Source organism: Strongyloides ratti (assembly GCF_001040885.1).
Source record: "Strongyloides ratti genome assembly S_ratti_ED321, chromosome : 1".
In the NCBI taxonomy this organism is placed as follows: domain Eukaryota; kingdom Metazoa; phylum Nematoda; class Chromadorea; order Rhabditida; family Strongyloididae; genus Strongyloides; species Strongyloides ratti.
Window position 1 is genome coordinate 130,166 of NC_037307.1, and position 20,561 is coordinate 150,726.

Consider the following 20,561-nt stretch of genomic DNA (forward strand, 5'->3'; position numbering starts at 1 on the left):
ATCAGTCATTAATTTGTTAAATATAAATAAAAAATTTAGATTTATATATTAAAGTTACTATAGTCATGAAAACGTAAGTTTGACAGTTTATTTTAATATGCCCTTACTTTAGTCTTTTATTAACTTCACTTTTGATTCTTGGATTCTTACAAACAGCTTTGGCTGTCATAGGATTTGATGGTATTCAACCACTGTCTGTTAGTACCTTACAATGTCTTCATAAAGAAGGATATCGCTTTTTCATTGCTCGTGCTTGGGAATCTTCGGGAAATTACGATTATACTGGAATACAAAACATAAAAAACGCTAGAAATGCTGGATTTGAATATGTTGATGCTTATCTTTTCCCATGTTTATCTTCTGGATGTGCTCATGCTGCTAACCAAGTTGAAGCTACTATTGATAAACTTAAATCATCAGGAGCTAAAATTGGTATGTTGTGGCTTGATATTGAACGTTATGCCTGGCCAGCTAATTTAGCTTCTAATAGAAACTTTATTAGTGCTATGGTTTCTAAAGCTCAATCTATGGGAGTTAAAGTTGGAATTTATTCAAACTATTACAATTGGCAGGCTATTGTTGGTCTTGATTATACTAGTCACAGTAATTGTAAGTTTTAATATTTTAATATCTAAAAATATAATTATTTAGTACCACTTTGGTGGGCTGATTATAATGGACACCAAGATTATACTGGCTTCACACCATTTGGAGGATGGAGTAAACCATCAATTCACCAATATACCGGTGATGTTAATGGAGGATGCGGAGTTGACTTAGATCAATCATGGTACCCTTAAATAATTTTTAATTTTTTATTTGAATAAAATGACAATAATATTTTTATAAAAAATTTAATATTAATATTTTTCTTGTAAATATTAATTAAATAATAGAAAGTAAAATTTATTAATAAAATGATATATAAAAAAATATTTTAAAGATATAAATTAGTAGTGAAAATTTTTGTTAAAAAAAATAATAATTACAAGATAAAATAAAAAGAAAAAAAAAAATATTTTTCTTTAAAATACAAATATTTCCATTATATTATTATCATTTATATTAATATAATCAAATACACACAAAAAAATAAGTACAAGCTTTACTTGAAATTGTGAAAAAATTTTAAAACCACTAAGTCAATCAGCTGCAGCTAACAATTTCTTAAAATTTTTGCAAATTATAAGTCCATCTGATGATTATTTTTTGAAAAAATCTAACATAAAAGATGCAATTAAAAATGTTAAGATAAAAACAATTATTCTACATCATATTTTTTAAATGAATTAATTAAAATTGGTCCCATCTTTGTATCACTTCTTAAACTTAAGATATGATGAAAAATATATCTTGAAAAGTTTGAAGTACAAAACATCCTAACTCAAGTAAATGAGCTTCTAAAAACATGAAACCAGATGCGCTGGATTTCTTAAGAATTTTTAACTATAGTCCATGTTGAAAATATTTTCTAAACATCAACCGTTCTTGAGATACAACCTATGGTATTTTTGCGCGTCTAATCTATTGTCATTATTTTTTTTATATCTCAGTAACTATTGAAGATATGAAAATATTTTGAACGCATATTTTATTTGAAAATCAATTAGTAGTTGAATCCAGAATCTCGCTTGTTTTCATCTCTATTCTGAAACGAGATATAGCAAAAGGGAAAAATTTTTTCTAAATATTTATTCTTATCGACTTTTTATATCTTAGCTAAAACTTATCATATTATCATAAGACTAGCTTCATTCGGATCTTTTTTTAATGTTGGTCTAAAATAAATTGTTTCTGCAAAAATATCTTTAATCATTTCAGAGATTCACCATTGATCTAAATATACTCACTTTGACCTCAAGCATAAGTACTAAAAAAAACTTTTTTTTGGAATTTCAAAATGAAATTATACTCATTTGATAGCCTTTGAAAACTTATGCATTTTGAATATTATTAAGGCTATATCAAAAACAAAGTTTGAGAAGTTGTGATGAGTTAAAGTTAGAAGCGAAACTGAATTTAAAAAATGAGTGTTTACTGTACCAGACATTATCTAATATTTTTTTAACTTTGAAATGAATCAGCTACAAATGAGAAACTTATAAATATTCGTAAATGTCAGATACACTTGGTGATTTTTTTTTTCCATACATATAAAAAAATACAAAACTTTTAAAATTAATATTAACAATATTTTCTTGTTATTTATAAAATATAATTTTAAATAATAACAATGTTTTTAAATGATTTAAATTGTCAAATAAATAAATACATTATTTTTCATAAATTAAACTTTTAACATTAAAATTTATAAAGCAATATATGTTGCTGCAAAATAATATAGATGTATAATATAAATTTTTACTATAAATAGATATTTGAAGAAATCAAATAATACTGATGTCATTGTGATATATAATAAATTTTAGTTAATAATAAAAAATATTTTAATAAATTTTCTAACTCTAATAATACTATGCTTAAAAATAAAAATTTAATTATTTTTTTCCAATTCATTGAATTTACTGTTAATAAATTTTTTTTTAAGATATTTAACAAATTTTTTGTTTATTTAAAAATATAAAAGATAATGGATTAAACGTGTAGAAATACTAAACATCATATTACAAAAGAGAGGGTAATATTTGCAAAAGTAATTAAACGTTGAATTCATCTTTAAAGTTGAAATAAAAGTCTAGCGTATTAAATTACACATTTATTTGAGCTTTTTGAAAAAAAATATAAATTTTTTTTATATCATGAGAAACTATCTTTGATTCTAATTGATCAAAACATCTAAAGTTTTAATTTTTTTAATATACTTGATTATATTTAAATATTACCATTTTTCAACATCTATCAAATAAATGTATTTTTATTTTAAATTTTCAAAGAAAAATTTATTTTTTATTTCATTTTGTAAATAGAAACAAAAATAGTTTAACACTAATATATTAAAGTATATTTTGTAAAATTACTTTTTCTTATTTTGTAATAAATTATAATATAGTAAACAAATATAAATATTTTGTTAGTACATAAAAACTTTTTTTTTAAATTTATCACTAAAGAAATACTTTCATTTTTGTTATTTAAAATAAACTTTATAATGTAAAAATAAATTATTTTTAAAAAATTTCATTTCTAAAGTTATCATGAAATACATTTATTAATATCAATCAAATTATGACATATTCACTTAAATATAACAAATAACATGATATTATTTAAAAAGTAACCAAAAAATAATTTAATATATATAAAATAATAATAAATATTAAAAATATTTTATAAAAATAACATTAAAAATAACATTTTATTTGTCATAATTTATTATTAAAATTAATATTTTGTATAAATTAATAAATTTTTCTTTAAATTAAAAACATATGTGTTTTTAAACAATGTTTTGGAATGTTTTGATTTATTTTATATTAATTATTTATAATTGTTTTTGTTATTATAATAACCATGAAACTGTTTCTGAAAGATATAATTATGATGAATATTTAAATCAATATAGAGATAAAAATTTTAATGATAATTATCAAAATCATTATAAACCAAAAGACTATGAAAATTTTAAAGCTGTTCCATTAAATTATTTATGTTCTGGATATTCGTATGAAAGATTTGGTAAAATTTCTTTAGGAAAATGTAATCAACATTATATGGTATGTAATTTTGTTTATAATTCTGGTATTATTGAATCATGTGAAGAAGGTTATATATTTGATAGATATAAGGGTTGTATTCAAGCTTCATCAAGTAAACATTGTATAAATACAAATAAAGATGATAGAGATTTAGCTATAATACAATTGGCAAAAGATGTTAAATTTTGTAATCAGGGTGCTGGTATTTACAGAGGTCATACAGGAAACAATATATGTTCTAAAGAAATACTTATATGTACTGAACAAAGAAAACCAATTTTAATATCTTGTAGACCTGGTTTTATTTTATCATTTAATCCATTATCTAATAATTTAGGAAAAAAAATAGAATGTATAAAAAAAGTTGATTGTCAATTTGAAGTTACACACAAAGTAACACCTGTTACAATGGAAATGATGGTTAGGTATTGTCAGATGAAAGATAATAAAAATGAGTATAATTATTTTAAATTAAAAGATGAAAAAATATGTAAAAATTGGTATGTTTCATGTGGAATTGATACTATACGTGAATTAGTATTTTGTCCACAAAATCAAATATTTGATGAAAGAATTGGTTTCTGTAGAAATAAAGAATATGATGATCAATGTATTGAAAAAAAATTATGTACCAAACAAAATATGTGGAAATTATTACCATTAGGATATTGTAAAGAAGAATACATTTATTGTCATGGAGAAATACCATATACTAAACGTTGTAATTATCATTATATATTTGATCCATATAATATGAAATGTGTACCAAGAAAAAATGTTGAAATTTGTAATAAAAATGATGGAAAAAATCCTTTAATACCATCTTTAACACAAGAAAATTGTAAAAAAAATGAAAATATTAAATTATCATGTTCAGAATTATTAAAATGTAAAAATGGTGTCTATAAAAAATATGTATGCCCTCATTTAACAAGATATGATGAAAAATATGACAATTGTATTATTGATAAAAATTGTAAAAAATATACTCATATTAATACATGTATTGAAGGAGAATTATTTACTGATAATAATTGTAAATTAATATTTATATGTAAAAATGGTAATTTTATTGAAAAAAAATGTATATCTAAATTATTAAATCCAATTGAATATGGTGAATGTGATAAATGTTATAGAGATCAACATTATAATAAAAATAATAATCATATTCATAATAAATATTATCATGGAATGGAAAGAGAATCATGTAATGATTATGATACAATTCCAAGTCCTAATAAAAATGAATATTATTTCTGTTATGATGGTTCATGGTATTTAAAAAAATGTAAAGAAAAAAAAAAGTATGATCATCAATATAAAATGTGTAGATATAATGATGATATATCAAATGAATATAATTATGAAAATCCTCAAATTTATAAATGTATTGATCATATTAGTCCATTAATTCCTGATTATAATGATTGTACATCATTTAGTATGTGTATAAAAGGAAAATATAGAACAATAAAATGTCCAATAGGTTCAATTTTTAATCCTAAAGGATCAATTAAAAATAAAAATTTTTGTTTATCTTCAATTACCTGTCCTCCACCTTTATATAATAGAAAATGTAATAATGGTGAAATGTTAATAACTAAAAATTGTAACAAATATTATGAATGTTATCATAATAAATGGAGTGAAAGATATTGTAAAGATGGAAGATATTTTAATGGTCAAACTTGTTCAAAAAATATTATTTGCCCTAATAAAGATAATTTATATCCTTTACCTTTACCAACTCCAGGATATCCTGATTATACAATACCAGGAAAACCAAATTATCCTAATAATTATTGTTATGAAGGATCAATACGTGAACATGAAAAATATTGTAATAGAATATATAAATGTATTAATGGAAAAGAAGTTATTAAAAAATGTAAAGGTGAATCTGTTTATAGTTGGGTTCATAAACAATGTATTTTTGATACTACATATTGTGGTAATAAAGAAATTTGTAAAAATGGTGAAAGAAGTAATACAAAAAAAACTTTAGATAGAATAAATGATCCATTATTTAATAAATATTCAGTTACTAATTTTATAAAATGTTACAACAATAAATGGCATCAAAAAAGATGTAAAACAGGTTTTGTTTTTGATGTTATAAAATTAGAATGCTATATTAAACATATATTCCCTAATTTACCAGAAAATAATAATGATAATTGTATTGAATCTGGTGGAGAAGCTGGATATAAACCTCATAAATTTGATTGTACCAAATTTTATCAATGTGCACATGGAAAATGGATTGAAAAAAATTGCGGCCCAGGTACTGCATGGAATCAAAAGATTACTACATGTGATCATATTGGAAAAGTATCTAGTTGTAAAAATAATAATATTAATTCATATTAAATAAATAAATATTTATATATATATATATATAAAGTTTTTAAATTTTATATTAAAATAAAATATTATTCAGGTTTTTTTAAAAAAAAAAAGTTATATTAAACAAGATAGTTTAATATATATATATATATTTATATATAAATAAATAAATAGTTAATCACAAAAACAGATAATTCGACATAAATGAATTTTAGATATAGGTTTAGATTTCATTGTTTCAGATGTTTTACGTGTTCTTGTACAATTAAATGTTCTTTCTTCAGCTTCAATAATTGCATCTCTTGCACCAGACCATGATCCAATACCATTTAATCTATATTGATATGGATAAAGTCCATGAAAATAAAGGCTTTTAAAAAGTTTTATATCACAAAAGAAATATTTTAATAAATTTGGTTTAACATTTAACATTTTACCAAGTTTTTCCATATAATCAACATAATGTACTTGTATTGTATGTCTTCTAGATTTAACAAATATTTTTTTATTCTTTTCATTACATTTAATTGCATCTTTAATCATTTCATTTTTTGATGGTAATTTTATTTTTCCACTAATTACTGCACAATGAACTCTACATTGCATCTCACTGATAGGCATTATACTACCAGTTGGTTGAATTAAACCAATAATACATAATGTATTGTGTGGAGCAAGTCTTGGTAAGTACATATAATTATATAATTCAACAATATTTTCTTTAACATCTATCAATGTTCCATTCTCAATTATAGGGAAAGTAAAAGAAAAACCTGTTGCAAAGATAACAACATCAACATCTTCAACATACGTTCCATCATCAAAATGAACTTCTTTTTCACCAAAACTTGATACATTTGGTTTAATAATAACAGTTCCTGATATAATACGATTTGGTAATTCATCATTTACTGTTACATGAGCACTTAAAAATCTATGTTTAGGTTTTAAACCAAATCTACCATGATCAAATCTTTGATTAACTTTTCTTTCAAGTACACTATTTTCAAAACATAATGGTATTATTTTTCTAATATGATAATTAAAACGATTTAAGTATACTTGATCAGATGGTTCACCATGATCAAAAACTCTATTAATAACCCATGATCCTGATCTTGTTGAAAGGTAAACATTTTTAGCACATTTACTTAATTCAACAGCTATATCACCACCTGAATTACCTATACCAATAACAATAATTTTTTTATTGACAAACTCTTGAAAATCTTTATAATCATGACTATGAATTATTTTTCCTTTAAAATTATCTTGACCAATAAATTTAGTAGGCCAATATGGTGTTGTATGATGTCCTGTACATAACATTACTGAATCATACTCTTCTTCTATAACTTCTTCTGTTTTAATATTTTTTGTTGTAACTTTCCATTTACCATTATGTTCAAATTTTTCATGTCTTTCAATATTTATAACAATTGTTGAAAATTTAATATATTTAATTAAATTAAAATGTTCCGCATATGAACGAAAATATTTTAATAATTCTGAATTATGCATAAAATTTGCTACTTCTGCTGGTGGAGGAAAATCAGAATAAGCAGTCATTTCTTTAGATGTATTTATTACAGTACTTCTCATAACTGTTCCTTCATCTAAATAAAATAAAAATACAAAAAAGAAATAATTTAAATATAAAATACCTGGACATGGATAAGGTTTAAATCTCCATAAACCACCAATATCATTAGATTTTTCATAACATGTAACATTAAAATTACTATCTAAAGCACATTTAATAGCCGGTAAACCACTAGCACCAGCTCCAATAACACATACATTAACCATTTTTTTTTTAATATTATTATAATAAGATATAACTAAAAATATAATAAAATGAATTAAGTAAAATTAAATATCTTTTTCCATCTTTTAATATATGGGTGTGTATTATTATAAGAATATTTTCTACTTTTAAATATATAATACAATTACGTGGATTTTTAATTTAAAATTTTATTATATCAAATAAAAAAATCAAATCAAGTATATTTTAATGATCAAACTACAAAATAAAAACTTAAATAAAAAGTATAATTAAAAACAAAATATGTATCATTTAGTTTGACATTTTTAATAATTTATATAAATAGTAAAAATAATGTTAAATTATATAATTTAATGTTAATTTAACTTTAAATAATTTGTTAATTCAAATATATATAAGTTTTTTATTTTTTTCATTTATTTAATTTGCTTTTAAAAAGTACAAAAATTAAAATAATTGTGTTTGTATTTTTTTTTTATTTAAAATTATTACATTTATATTTTTATTTAATGATTGATAAATTTGTTTATACATAATATAAAGATGATATTATATTAAAATATATTTTAAATTTTTACTAACTAGTTCAAAAGAAAGTTCATATATTAGAAAGAAAAGAAATGTTATTTTGAAAGAAAATGAAGAGAAATTATATTAGACATAATTTTAATGTATATTATTAAGATAAATTAAAGGGTAACATATTAATTTAAATTAAAAAAAAAAAAACTACAAAGACATTGTTACATTATATATATTATAGTAAATAAAATAATTTATTATGAAATTAATTAAGAAACACTACAATATTTCTTATGATAATTTATTTAAATCATATAATAAAACTTGTAAATATATAAAATATTAATTTTTTAACCATGTTAAAAATTGTTTAAAGTTATTTTATTGTATCATTAGTATTAAAAAAGTAGCACATCAATAATTATTAAATTAATTAAAAATATTTTTTGTTGTTTTTATGATAGAAGTTTTACTTTCAAAATCTTCATTTTTTTTATTATTATTTTTTTGGAAAGATTTAGATAAATAATTTTTATTTTTTCTTGTTCTCTTTATTTTATAAACATTATCCATAACTACATCTGTTTCATCAATAATTTCTGCCATTAATATTTCTTCAACAATATCTTCAAGTGTTACCAAACCACAAAGTACCATTTCTTTTTCATTTATTATTCTTTTTTTTATCATAGCTAAATGATAATCACCTTTTTTAAATTCTTCTAACATTATTTTTAATGGTGTATCTTCAAATACAAAACGAAGGATGTGTTCAATATGTTTACATACAGTTTTAATTGTAAAATTTTCATCAGGACCTACTAAAGCAAGATCTTTAATAAATAATAATGATACAACATTATTTTTATTATTATTTGCATATATTGGTATTCTTGTATATCCTGTATTAACAATTTCTGTAACTGTATTTGGATTAAGAATAGTTGTTTCAGGTAACATATAAACATCTTCAATTTTTGTCATAACATCTTTAACAGTTTTATCAGCTATTTCCATAGCTCCAACAGCAATTTTTAATTCTTCTGATAATGTACCTTTATATTTTGTTGTCATTTTTATTAATTCTATAAGTTTTTTTCTATCATATGATACTACTTCATCATCTAATATAAAATCAAGAACTTTTGAAATTGGATAAGCTAATGGAAATGTTAACATCATAAAAAATCTTGTTATCCATATTGTTCTTGCTCCAACAGCAAGACCTTTTTTAACACAAAGTGATTGAGGAAATATTTCACCAAATACAACAATACCAGCTGATGATGCTATTAAAGCAACAATTCCTGATGTTAAATCATCCATTAAAATAGATATTGCAGAATTAACACATACATTTCCTATAAGAAGAGAACATAATAAAAGATTACCACTTTTTCTAATTGGTATAATTGCCTCAGCATATTTTTTTTCTGTTTTTGAACCTGATTTACAAATTAATTCTAATTCTTGTAATGTCAATGTCATTAATCCTAAATTTAAGCCAGAAAATAGTCCTGATAATAAAATTAACAATATTATTATACAAATTTGAATCCAAAAAGGCATAAGATATTCTCTTTGTTTTAAAAAAGTTGAAATAATAAAATCTATATTATTAACAAGTAAATATAAATTATTTATAGGTTCTGTAGATAAATGATAACATAACATATAAATTGATTTTGTATTAGGAAAAATAGTTATAAATGTTAATTTTTCTTTTGTTACCTTTATAAATTTATCTTTTGATATTTTTATTGAGATATATTGACAATTTTTATTGTTTGTAAAAGCTATATTATCAATTTCTTGAAGATTATATCCAAAAATAGTAATTTTAATTTCATAATTTGGTGTAACAAATGAAATTCCATTTTTTGAATATTTATAAATCTCTTGTGATTTATCATTTAATGTTTCTAAACGAAAACCAATAATATTAACTTCTATATTTTTATTAATTACTTTAAAATAATTATTATTAATTTTTAACAAATTACTATCATTAATTTTTGTATTTTTTATAATTTTATTATTCTAAAAAATTTTTTAATTATTTAATGAAATAATAAATATAATTCTTACCATATATGAAAATATAAAATTCTTATTGGTAATATTAATAATAATTAAAAACCAAAAGATATATTTCATTGCACTTAATAGGTATTAATTATTATAAAGTATGAGAAATTACATATTTTTTAATCAAAGATTTATTTTATAAGAAAATTTAATAAAAATAACAATTAAATTTTTATAAATTTACATGGAAAAATACTTATTTATTTTTACATTTTATGCAAATAAAAAGTATAATTGAATTATTTAAATTATATTAATATTACCATGGATTTAACAAATAAATTTAAAAATAATATTATAGAAATATAAAATATTCTTTTAACACATTTTTATTTATTGGTTAAAAAAAAATGAATGTTATATATACAAAAAAAAAAAAAAAAAATTAGTGCAATCAAAATATAAAATAACATTAATGTTTAATAAAAATTTTTTGTTAAATTAAGTATATATATACAAAAAAGTTAAAACTTTTTTTTCAACTAATAAAAATAGACAATCATAGTGAGATCGCTTCAATAAAACAATATATTTTACTTATTTTTCATTAATATCTTTTTGAATAAGTGCTGTTGACTCAGTTGAAGTTTCATCAATCTTTAGAATTGAAGATGTAGATAATTTACGTTCTATTGTCTTTGGTGAAATTTTACTATTTTTCTAAAAAAAAAAACTTAGATATATGTATATATATATTTTTAAAATTTACATTTTCTTCTAATTCAAAAATATTCTGTCCTTCATTAAAAAAACTTTCTTTTTCTTTAACATCTATTTCATTACTTTCAAATAATGATTCATTAATTGTTGATGATAAATCGTTTAAAGAACTTCTTTTAACTTCACCATTAGATGATGGAGAAATTGGTTGATTAGTAATACCTCCTTCACGTTGTAGAAGACTTGTCTTATATCCAACAATATAAGCAGAAGCTGATATATCTAAATATGTACATGTATCTCTTACAACAGCCGTATAATCAGGTGTAAATGTTATTAGTCTATTTTTATCACTAGCACTTGATATACTTTCACGTTGTCCTGGATTAGGTGAACTATTTACATTACCAAGACTTTTACATTTTCTTTCATCAGGAAATGCTGGAGGGCAAACAATTAAAAGTTTATCAAGAATTTCTCTACCAAGACAATGCCATGGACCGGCTTCAAATGTCATTGAATCTTTACCTATTGTTACCATAACTCTTCCTTCAAGTATTAAAATAAAACGATCAGATTGTTCTTGAGAAGTATAAAGTTTAGCCCTTCTTGAAGCTGTTTTAATATTTCCAATATCTTGTAATTGTGTTAAATCAACTTTATGCACATTTTGTTTAATTAATTTTGATAAAATATGTTGGCTTATTCTATTAGATGAAAAAGCAGGATGATAAGTTGTTAGAAATTGAACAGCAACCATTTGTAATTGCATTGATATAATTTCTGGTACTTCATTATTATCAAGAAAACAATTTGTCAAATCTTTTCCTTTTGTTCGCCTTCTACGAATTTTATGAACATTATCAGTTATAACATCTGTTTCATCAACAATTTCAGCTTGTAATATTTCTTCAACAATATCTTCAAGTGTAACTAAACCAGATAATTCATATGTTGGATCTCCATTTCCTTTTTGAACAACTCTTTGTACCATAGCTAAATGATAATCACCTTTTTTAAATTCTTCTAACATAACACGTAATGGTGTATCTTCCATAACAAATCTAAGAACATGTTCATTATATGCACATACTGTTTTAACAGTAAAATTATCATCAGGATCCATTAAAGCAAGATCTTTAACAAATAACAATGCAACAACATTATGTTTATCATTTCCACCATAAATAGGAATTCTAGTATATCCCATGTTAAGTATTTCAGTAACACTTTTGGCATTTAATATAGTACTATCAGGAAGCATAAATACATCATCAATATTTGTCATGACATCTTTGACAGTTTTATCTGATATTTCCATAGCTCCAACAGCAATTTTTAATTCTTCAGCTAATCCTGCTTCATTTCTAGTAGTTAATTTTATCAATTCCATAAGCCTTTTTCTATCATATGATACTACTTCATCACCTAATATAAAATCAAGAACTTTTGAAATTGGATAAGCTAATGGAAATGTTAACATCATAAAAAATCTTGTTATCCATATTGTTCTTGCTCCAACAGCAAGACCTTTTTTAACACAGAGTGATTGAGGAAATATTTCACCAAATACAACAATACCAGCTGATGATGCTATTAAAGCAACAATTCCTGATGTTAAATCATCCATTAAAATAGATATTGCAGAATTAACACATACATTTCCTATAAGAAGAGAACATAATAAAAGATTACCACTTTTTCTAATTGGTATAATTGCTTCAGCATATTTTTTTTCTGTTTTTGAACCTGATTTTTGTATTAACATCAATTCTTGAGGTGTCAATGCCATAAGACCAAGATTTAAACCTGAGAATAAACCCGAAAGTACCAAAAAAACACTAATAACTGATACTTCAATCCAGAAAGGCAGTATATATTGGCGATCAGGAATATTTGTTGAGATATATGCATGAACATCATCAACAATAAAATAAGGAAATGGTTTAAGACCATTTAATAATTCTGCACTATCTTTTTGTTTTATACATAATTTATAATACTCTCGACTTTCTGGAAATGTAACTTCAACAACAAGACGTTTATTTGTAACAGAATCAAATCTTCCATAAGGCACTCTAATATTACTTGATGAACAATTATTATTATTAGTAAAAACAACTTCGGCTAATTCGTCAAGCCACCAACCAAAAAGTACAACACGTACAGCTTCATCTGCTTCAACTAATGAAATTCCTGAACCAGCATAACCATTATTTGGTTTATGACCACCATCACCACTAGCTATATCATGGGGTTCAACACGTAATCCAGAAACAAAAGCTCTAATTGGTTGATTAACCATTCCATCTGAAGTCATTGGTTTGGCAAATAATGAAGGTGTCAATTGCCTTTGTTGTGCTACTGGCTTAAAATAACAGTAAATGATAAATTAATTTATTAAAAAAAAACTATCTACCTCTGAATCCTGACATTTAATATAACAAGTGTAGTAAAAAATGTTTATAGTGTATAGAAGCCATGGGATAACTTTCATTCCCCAAAAATTTTACTTATGTTTCTGGCTAATGAGCAAGAGAACAAACTATAAAAAAAAATTATAAAATAAGATCACAAAAAAAAAAATTCATTTAGAAATATAATAATAGTATAATAAAAATACAAAAAAAAAGAAGTAAAATTTCTTTAAGGCATATAAAATTATATATTTCCTTATACTTATATATGTATATATTATATATAATAAAATATAAGAACAAAATTGTTAATACTTATATATGTATGTAAATATATATTAACCAAAGTATACATAATCATTTTCTCTATATATATATATATAATTTTGATAAGAAAAGTTGTACTACAACTTCCAAAATTAAAAATATATATAATATAGTTAAGCAATCTTACTTTTCCTCATTTTTAGGTTTATAATATAAAAAGCTAGAGAAAAATTGAATGTTTTAAGAAAGATAAAGCAAAAATAAAAAATAGTATGTTCTTAGATGGAGAGTTAAAAGTTTAGCAAAGAAAAAAAAAATTGAATAGGAATAAAAAAAATTTTTTTAAATATATGTGTGGCATTTTTAAAAATAAACATTACGAAATTATAATCATTTAAAAAACATAATTTTAGAGAGGAAATAATTTCTATTATTTTTGATGTTTCTTTTAATAACATACAAAAGTATTATTTTAAAATTTTTTAACACTTTATTTCCAAAAAAAAACATGTGAAAATTGTATGTGTCTCCTATATAAATAGATGTATTCTTAATAGCATATATGTAGACATATCTAAATACTTTGCTATGTATTCGGTAAAAGCTTAAATTTTAAAAATGTTTTTTAAAAACTGTTTATAAAAAAGTAAACCAAAAAAAAAAAATAAATTGTCATTTATAATTGATAAGTAATAAACATATTAGTATTTATCATGATATAATAAATTTAATTGGAAAGTTATGACAAAAACAAAATAAAACTTTAAATAATATTTTACATATAGACGTTGAAGAAAGCATAAAGAAAGAGTGGTAAGAATAAATGATCGTTGAAATGTTTATAATTTATATATATATATATATATGCCTTATAATAAAATAAACTTTTCTGAAACACTTTCCAATATAATAAAACATGTAAAAAAAGTGTTATATTTAATATACCTTGTCTGAAAATTAAAAAATCTAATATTTATAATCAATTGATAAAATATAGAAACTTTTTTATCTTTATAAGTATTAACAGATAATAGTATAATATAAAAATTATATAGTAACATGAATAAATAAAAACGTTAAATGACATATTGTAGTGGTTAGAAGTATGAGGAAATGTGAATGATTTGAACGATAGATGAAGAAAAATGTAGATAAATGTCAAAATTTTATATAAATATTTATTTTTTAAAGATATAGTTCAAATGATATTCTATAAATATGCAAAAATATTAACAAAGTATTTAAAAAAAAATTTTTTTTTTACGATTATAAAAAAAACATATTTATCTGAGCAATAATCAAATAATCTCATTTATCTAAAAAAAATGTATCTTTATTATGGAAAATATAATTTTTACAAAAAGAAAAATATATTAATATTTTTAAACATTAACGTAAAAAAAATTTTCTTTTTTTTATTAATTTTGAAATATAAAAGAAAATAAAAAAAAACTTTAATAATAATTTTAACTATTAAATTATTATCAGATATATTTAATAAATAAAAAATAGTTTATATTATCTGCATCAAAATAGATTTACTCATTTAAAAATTAACTATCAAATTTTAGAAGTATTTGTACAAAAAACTTTAAATTATTTCTGAGGTACTAATAGAAGACAATTTATGAATGAATGAGTAAGTAACAATATACCAATAATTAAGTTTGTTATTATACATTTTCCTAACGAGAACAGATACCTCATTGTTTGATTTTATAATACTAAGGTTAAGTTGACTATTAAAAATAGTAAACTAAAGTTTTAATTTATACTTATTTACATCAATAGTTACTATAAAATGTTATCAAATTGTTTTAAACTAGTTTTAACAATCAAGTTATTTATAATGATATGCCAAATCAGTCTAGTAAAATTTTTTTTTTTTTATATTTTTTATATTAGTAATTTTTAGCTGATAGGTTAAATTTTTATTATTGACTCAATAGTAGGTTGGGACAAAAATTACAACTTTACAGATTTTAAATTATTTCTTATATTTTGTCATTAATTATAACAATAATATTATTGTTAATTGAGGATATTTGATATTTTTAAAATTTAACCCCTATTGTTATTACTTTTGTTAATAAGAAGTAAATAAATATAAAATGTAGGTAAGCTATATGTATATTGAATATCAACTTTTTATGTGGTATTAAAATATGCTGAAAAAATTTTATTTTGTTATTTCTTACAATGATAGTATAATTTTAAAAAACATATTTAGAAAAAAAAAAAGTTTACTTTATTTTCTTTTTTTTTTTTAATATAAATAATATAAGAACTTTTAATAAATTACTTACTTTTTTTTCTTTTAATTTATTTTATTTATGAAACTCTTTATAAATATTTTTAACATATGTTTTAAAATTTTAAGATATATGACTAACTACACAACAATACTGCGTAGGCTTTTTGTTATATGTAAGAAATCAATTGTAAAGTGTTTTTCAAAAAGGATGAGATGATGATTAGGAATTATAATAATTTGATTGTCTTTCTGCTTTTGAAATATTTTGATTTTTTAGATGTTTGTTTTTGCCAAAAATTTTTATTATATAATTTATATATTCAATATGTTTAAGAAGATTACAAATATTAATATCAAAAATATTAGATATAAAATAATTTTATATTAATATGTTTAAATAATTTTATCATATTTAGATTTTTTTTTTTACCGTTATATTTATTTTTAATAATAAAATTTTTAATAACTAATCCAAAAAATAATAAATGGAATGTCGTACCTTAGGACCGTTAATATATTTTTAATGATTTTTTCATTTCTTTTTATTATTTCTCTTTAAATCATCTTTTAATGATTAATATCAACATAATCATTGTTTTAACAGTGAAATATCAAAACATAATATATATTTAATATATACATATACATGTAATTTTTTTTAGAATCATGAGTGAATCACAGTTAGAAGGTTTAATTAAAAGATTGGAGTCCGCTGTTGTCAAAGTTGAAACATTAGCTATGCAAAAACCTTGTCTTCCACCAAAACCACCAAGTGGAAGTTGTGGAAATAAATCTTCTACAGATGATAAGGCACCCCCAAATGTAGTAAAGCAATTTGAAGATGATGTTATAACTGTTGTTAATGATTTTATTGATCTTTGTAATAAAATTGGAGGTGATCTAGTTAATGCTGTAAGTTATAATTTTTTTATTTTAAGCATTTTATGTTAAATTTTAGGGTGAAAGAATCAAAAATATATTTGAAGATCAAAAAAATTTTATATGGCTAGCTGCTTCACAACAACAAATTTCAGATAGTGAACTTTCCCTAAAACTTGCTCCTATTTGTAAATTAATGGAAGATATGGTTGAATTTAAGGATGCTAATAGAAGATCTAATTTTTTTAACCATCTTTCTGCAATTGCTGAAGGAATTCAATCAACTGGATGGTTAACTGTTAAAAAAACACCAGCCCCTTTTGTTAAAGATATGCAAGAAGCATCTATGTTTTATATCAATAGAGTTAGAAAAGACCACAAAGACGGTGATAAGATTCATCTTGATTGGGCTAATCAATGGGTTGCTGTTCTTGATTCTCTTTATAAATATGTTAAACAAAATCATACTACAGGATTGGTCTGGAATTCATCACCTGGTAATGCTCCAAGTGACAGTGTTTCATCTTCAAAAACTGGAAAATCTTTAAGTGGTGGACCTCCACCACCACCTCCACCACCACCAAAAGACTTATTTAATGATGTGAAAAAAGTAACACCTAGTGATGGAAGGGAAGCATTATTTGCTGAACTTAATAAAGGTGAAGCTATAACTTCTGGATTAAAAAAAGTAACGGCTGATATGCAAACACATAAAAATCCTAGTCTTCGTATATCTTCTGTCGTTAGTGATACTAATAAAAATAAAACGTCTTCATCACAAAATGTACCAAAAGTTGAGACTGTCAAACCACCACGTCTTGAATTAGAACAAGGTAAAAATTGGTGTGTTGAGTACTATAAAAATGATAAAAATGTTGTTGTTAATATCAATGATATGAAACAAACTGTTTATGTTTTTAAGTGCGAAGGAAGTGTTATTCAAATTAAAGGAAAAGTTAATTCTATAATATTGGATTCATGTAAAAAAACATCAATTGTATTTGAGAACTTGTTATCTCAAATTGAGGTAATAAATTGTCAATCAATTCAAGTACAAACTATGGGAAAATTACCAACAATTTCTATTCAGAAAACAGATGGTTGTCAGGTATATTTATCAAAAGAATCATTTGATGCTGAGATTGTTCATTCAAAATCTTCTGAAATGAATGTTCTTATTCCAAATGGTGAGGACGGTGAATTTATTGAATTTGCTTTACCAGAACAATACAAAACAACTTACGATGCCGTCAAAAATAAGATTGATACTGTTTTAAGTGATATCTAATAATATTATAAATTAAAATGTTAATCTTTATAATATATCAATGAAACTTAAGCTAATAAAAATTTAAATATTTTTTTTTAAATAACAGCATTATGATTTAAGATTCATGTTAGTATACAATCTATAAAATAGGCTCTAAAAAGATTATTTATAAATAATAATTCTAGAGTATGTTGATTAATTGACAAATATTAGAAAAATAAATCTATATTTTTAATATAAAAAAATTTTATTATAATATTGTAAATTTTAAGCCAATTATTCTAATCACACATTTTTCTTTTTATAACACTAATCATTTGATTTTGAAATTTAAAACTTAATTTAGTGATATCAGTAAACCATTTTTATAGTTTTTGAATAAAGTTATTATTTCTATCAAATTTTGTCAAAAGGAATTAGAAATTAATTCTAACGATATTGTCAAATGGTATAATTTTATTATGAAGATATACATAACTTTATTGTTACGCAAAGATTTTAAAATTTTTCTTATTTTGGTAATATTCAATTTTGTTTATATATTTATTTACTTAAAATCCGAATATTAAAATGATTATGTATTAATTTATTACTAGCGTTTTTTTTTAAATTTATTTTAGATATTTAAATCACTACGTTTATCATGGATAATTTGTTTTTTTCAATATTTTATATTGTTAAAAACAAACAAAGTGAAAATTTCATGAGTACATTTAACCAAAGATAGATTTTTTTTTCATAACATTTATGTAAAGTTTTAATAATATTTTTATTAATAGAATTGAGTAATTATCTCTGTTTTGATGAAATTGTAATTGATTAGTAAAAATGCATATAATTATAATAATGATATATATTTTGTTTGAAAAAAAAATGATAATTTTATTTAATGAACCAACTCAGGAAATGGTAGTTTTTTTTTAATAGTTCTTTTTTATATTTTTTTCTGAAGCATTAATTGATGATTGGTAATTATTGAATAAATGATGTACTGTGGTATATATTTTTTTTATAGGTAAAATTCCTTTTTTTATGTTTATCTATGAAAATATCAATTAAAAAAGTTTTTATATTTTTAAAACAATTTATTATTATATATTTCAAATTTCATCAAAATAAGATGAAATAATATTTATTTTCTTATAGAGTCTGATAAATGTACTCTTTATGATATTTAGATAGGTGTACTTGAATGTTTTTTTTGATTTTTTAGTAATATATTAAAATTTTAAAATTTAATTTACTTTAATAATTTTTGATTTTAATGACTTATTGATAGTTCAATAAATTTTACAAGATATTTAAAAAATGATAAAGTATTTAATTATGATATTATTAATTTTATGTTATTTATGAATGAATCAACATAAAATTGATATTTTTTATCAATAAATCTTCAATAATAATTAAATTTTGGTTATTTTAAATTTTTTTTATGTCTTTTGAAATTAATTTTATATCATAATTATAAAGAAAATATTTATTAATAAAATATTATTTTTAAATGTCATAATTTTCTAAAGAATTTAAAAGAGGAAAAAATAGATTTATAAAAAATGGAAATTATTTTGAATAAAATATTATTTATTTAATTAATTGTAAAAATTTAATAGTTAAATATAAAATATTTTGTTGATTTTTTTTAATATTTTTTAAAAGTTTTTTGAAATAAGCATACGTAAACATTTTGTATCAATAATAAAAAAAATTAAAGTTACTTTATTATTTAAATAAAAAATAAAATATTTAACATTTTTTACAACAATATTGTGACCAAAAGTCATAATATTTGTAAATAGGTACCAATCCTGAAGTGACCACTGAAGTTATTACATTACATATTTTTGTTATATTAAATGGAATCCTTGAAGCTATAAAAAAATTATAGAAAATTATATTAAATATTACTTGTTTCAAGTGTTGGTGAAAAAATAGTTGTATCTCTTTCTAATGATTTACTTGTAGTAATTTTAAAGATTGTTGTAGTAGTAGTTGTTGTTGTTGAAGTAAGAATTGGACACAATATTTCCCAACGACAAATGAAAGGATTCCATACAAAGCATGAATGAATAATAATTGTGAAAAACAATAAAATAATTATAAATGATATTTGTAATAAAGCAGTTACCATTGTTATATATTAATTTTAAAAAAAATTTTGTATCTTTTCATTATATATGCACATATTTTTTTAACTTTAATATTATTTAATATTCCTAAATTTAATGTCCCAAAGACAAATTTATATACCGTAACTTTATAATTGAGTTTAATATTTATTGTCTATAAATTTTACAATATATTTCTCTTATAAAAACTTTTTCAATTTATTTAATATTTTAATAAAAATATATTAATCATTTTAATTATAGTTTGCTTTTATTAATTATATATTTTAAATTATATTTAA

At 21.3% G+C, this 20,561-nt stretch overlaps 7 protein-coding genes across 7 annotated transcripts; 3 read left to right on the top strand and 4 right to left on the bottom strand.

Moving 5' to 3' along the window:
- Positions 1 to 65: 65 nt before the first annotated feature.
- On the top strand, positions 66 to 800 carry SRAE_1000004900 (Glycoside hydrolase, family 25 and Glycoside hydrolase, catalytic domain and Glycoside hydrolase, superfamily domain-containing protein; the record flags this gene model as incomplete). Its single annotated transcript, XM_024646836.1, has 3 exons — positions 66 to 73; positions 113 to 609; positions 652 to 800. The coding sequence occupies 3 exons, from the start codon at positions 66 to 68 to the stop codon at positions 798 to 800; spliced, it is 654 nt and encodes a 217-aa protein (XP_024500974.1).
- Positions 801 to 3,404: 2,604 nt separating this feature from the next.
- SRAE_1000005000 (Chitin binding domain-containing protein) lies at positions 3,405 to 6,029 on the top strand (the record flags this gene model as incomplete). The annotated part of the gene is made up of 1 exon (XM_024646837.1): positions 3,405 to 6,029. The coding sequence occupies one exon, from the start codon at positions 3,405 to 3,407 to the stop codon at positions 6,027 to 6,029; it is 2,625 nt and encodes an 874-aa protein (XP_024500975.1).
- Positions 6,030 to 6,179: 150 nt separating this feature from the next.
- SRAE_1000005100 (Flavin monooxygenase FMO family and Flavin monooxygenase (FMO) 5 family and Dimethylaniline monooxygenase, N-oxide-forming family and Flavin monooxygenase-like family-containing protein) lies at positions 6,180 to 7,814 on the bottom strand (the record flags this gene model as incomplete). Its single annotated transcript, XM_024646838.1, has 2 exons — positions 6,180 to 7,621; positions 7,670 to 7,814. 2 exons carry the CDS (start codon positions 7,812 to 7,814, stop codon positions 6,180 to 6,182), a joined length of 1,587 nt encoding a protein of 528 aa, XP_024500976.1.
- Positions 7,815 to 8,745: 931 nt separating this feature from the next.
- On the bottom strand, positions 8,746 to 9,990 carry SRAE_1000005200 (CBS domain and Domain of unknown function DUF21 domain-containing protein; the record flags this gene model as incomplete). Its single annotated transcript, XM_024646839.1, has 1 exon — positions 8,746 to 9,990. One exon carries the CDS (start codon positions 9,988 to 9,990, stop codon positions 8,746 to 8,748), a length of 1,245 nt encoding a protein of 414 aa, XP_024500977.1.
- A 951-nt stretch (positions 9,991 to 10,941) lies between these two features.
- On the bottom strand, positions 10,942 to 13,561 carry SRAE_1000005300 (CBS domain and Domain of unknown function DUF21 domain-containing protein; the record flags this gene model as incomplete). Its single annotated transcript, XM_024646840.1, has 3 exons — positions 10,942 to 11,064; positions 11,114 to 13,432; positions 13,484 to 13,561. The coding sequence occupies 3 exons, from the start codon at positions 13,559 to 13,561 to the stop codon at positions 10,942 to 10,944; spliced, it is 2,520 nt and encodes an 839-aa protein (XP_024500978.1).
- Positions 13,562 to 15,379: 1,818 nt separating this feature from the next.
- SRAE_1000005400 (Adenylyl cyclase-associated protein) lies at positions 15,380 to 18,169 on the top strand (the record flags this gene model as incomplete). The annotated part of the gene is made up of 3 exons (XM_024646842.1): positions 15,380 to 15,387; positions 16,665 to 16,914; positions 16,961 to 18,169. 3 exons carry the CDS (start codon positions 15,380 to 15,382, stop codon positions 18,167 to 18,169), a joined length of 1,467 nt encoding a protein of 488 aa, XP_024500979.1.
- Positions 18,170 to 19,897: 1,728 nt separating this feature from the next.
- On the bottom strand, positions 19,898 to 20,282 carry SRAE_1000005450 (Hypothetical protein; the record flags this gene model as incomplete). The annotated part of the gene is made up of 2 exons (XM_024646843.1): positions 19,898 to 20,022; positions 20,060 to 20,282. The coding sequence occupies 2 exons, from the start codon at positions 20,280 to 20,282 to the stop codon at positions 19,898 to 19,900; spliced, it is 348 nt and encodes a 115-aa protein (XP_024500980.1).
- Positions 20,283 to 20,561: the final 279 nt, after the last annotated feature.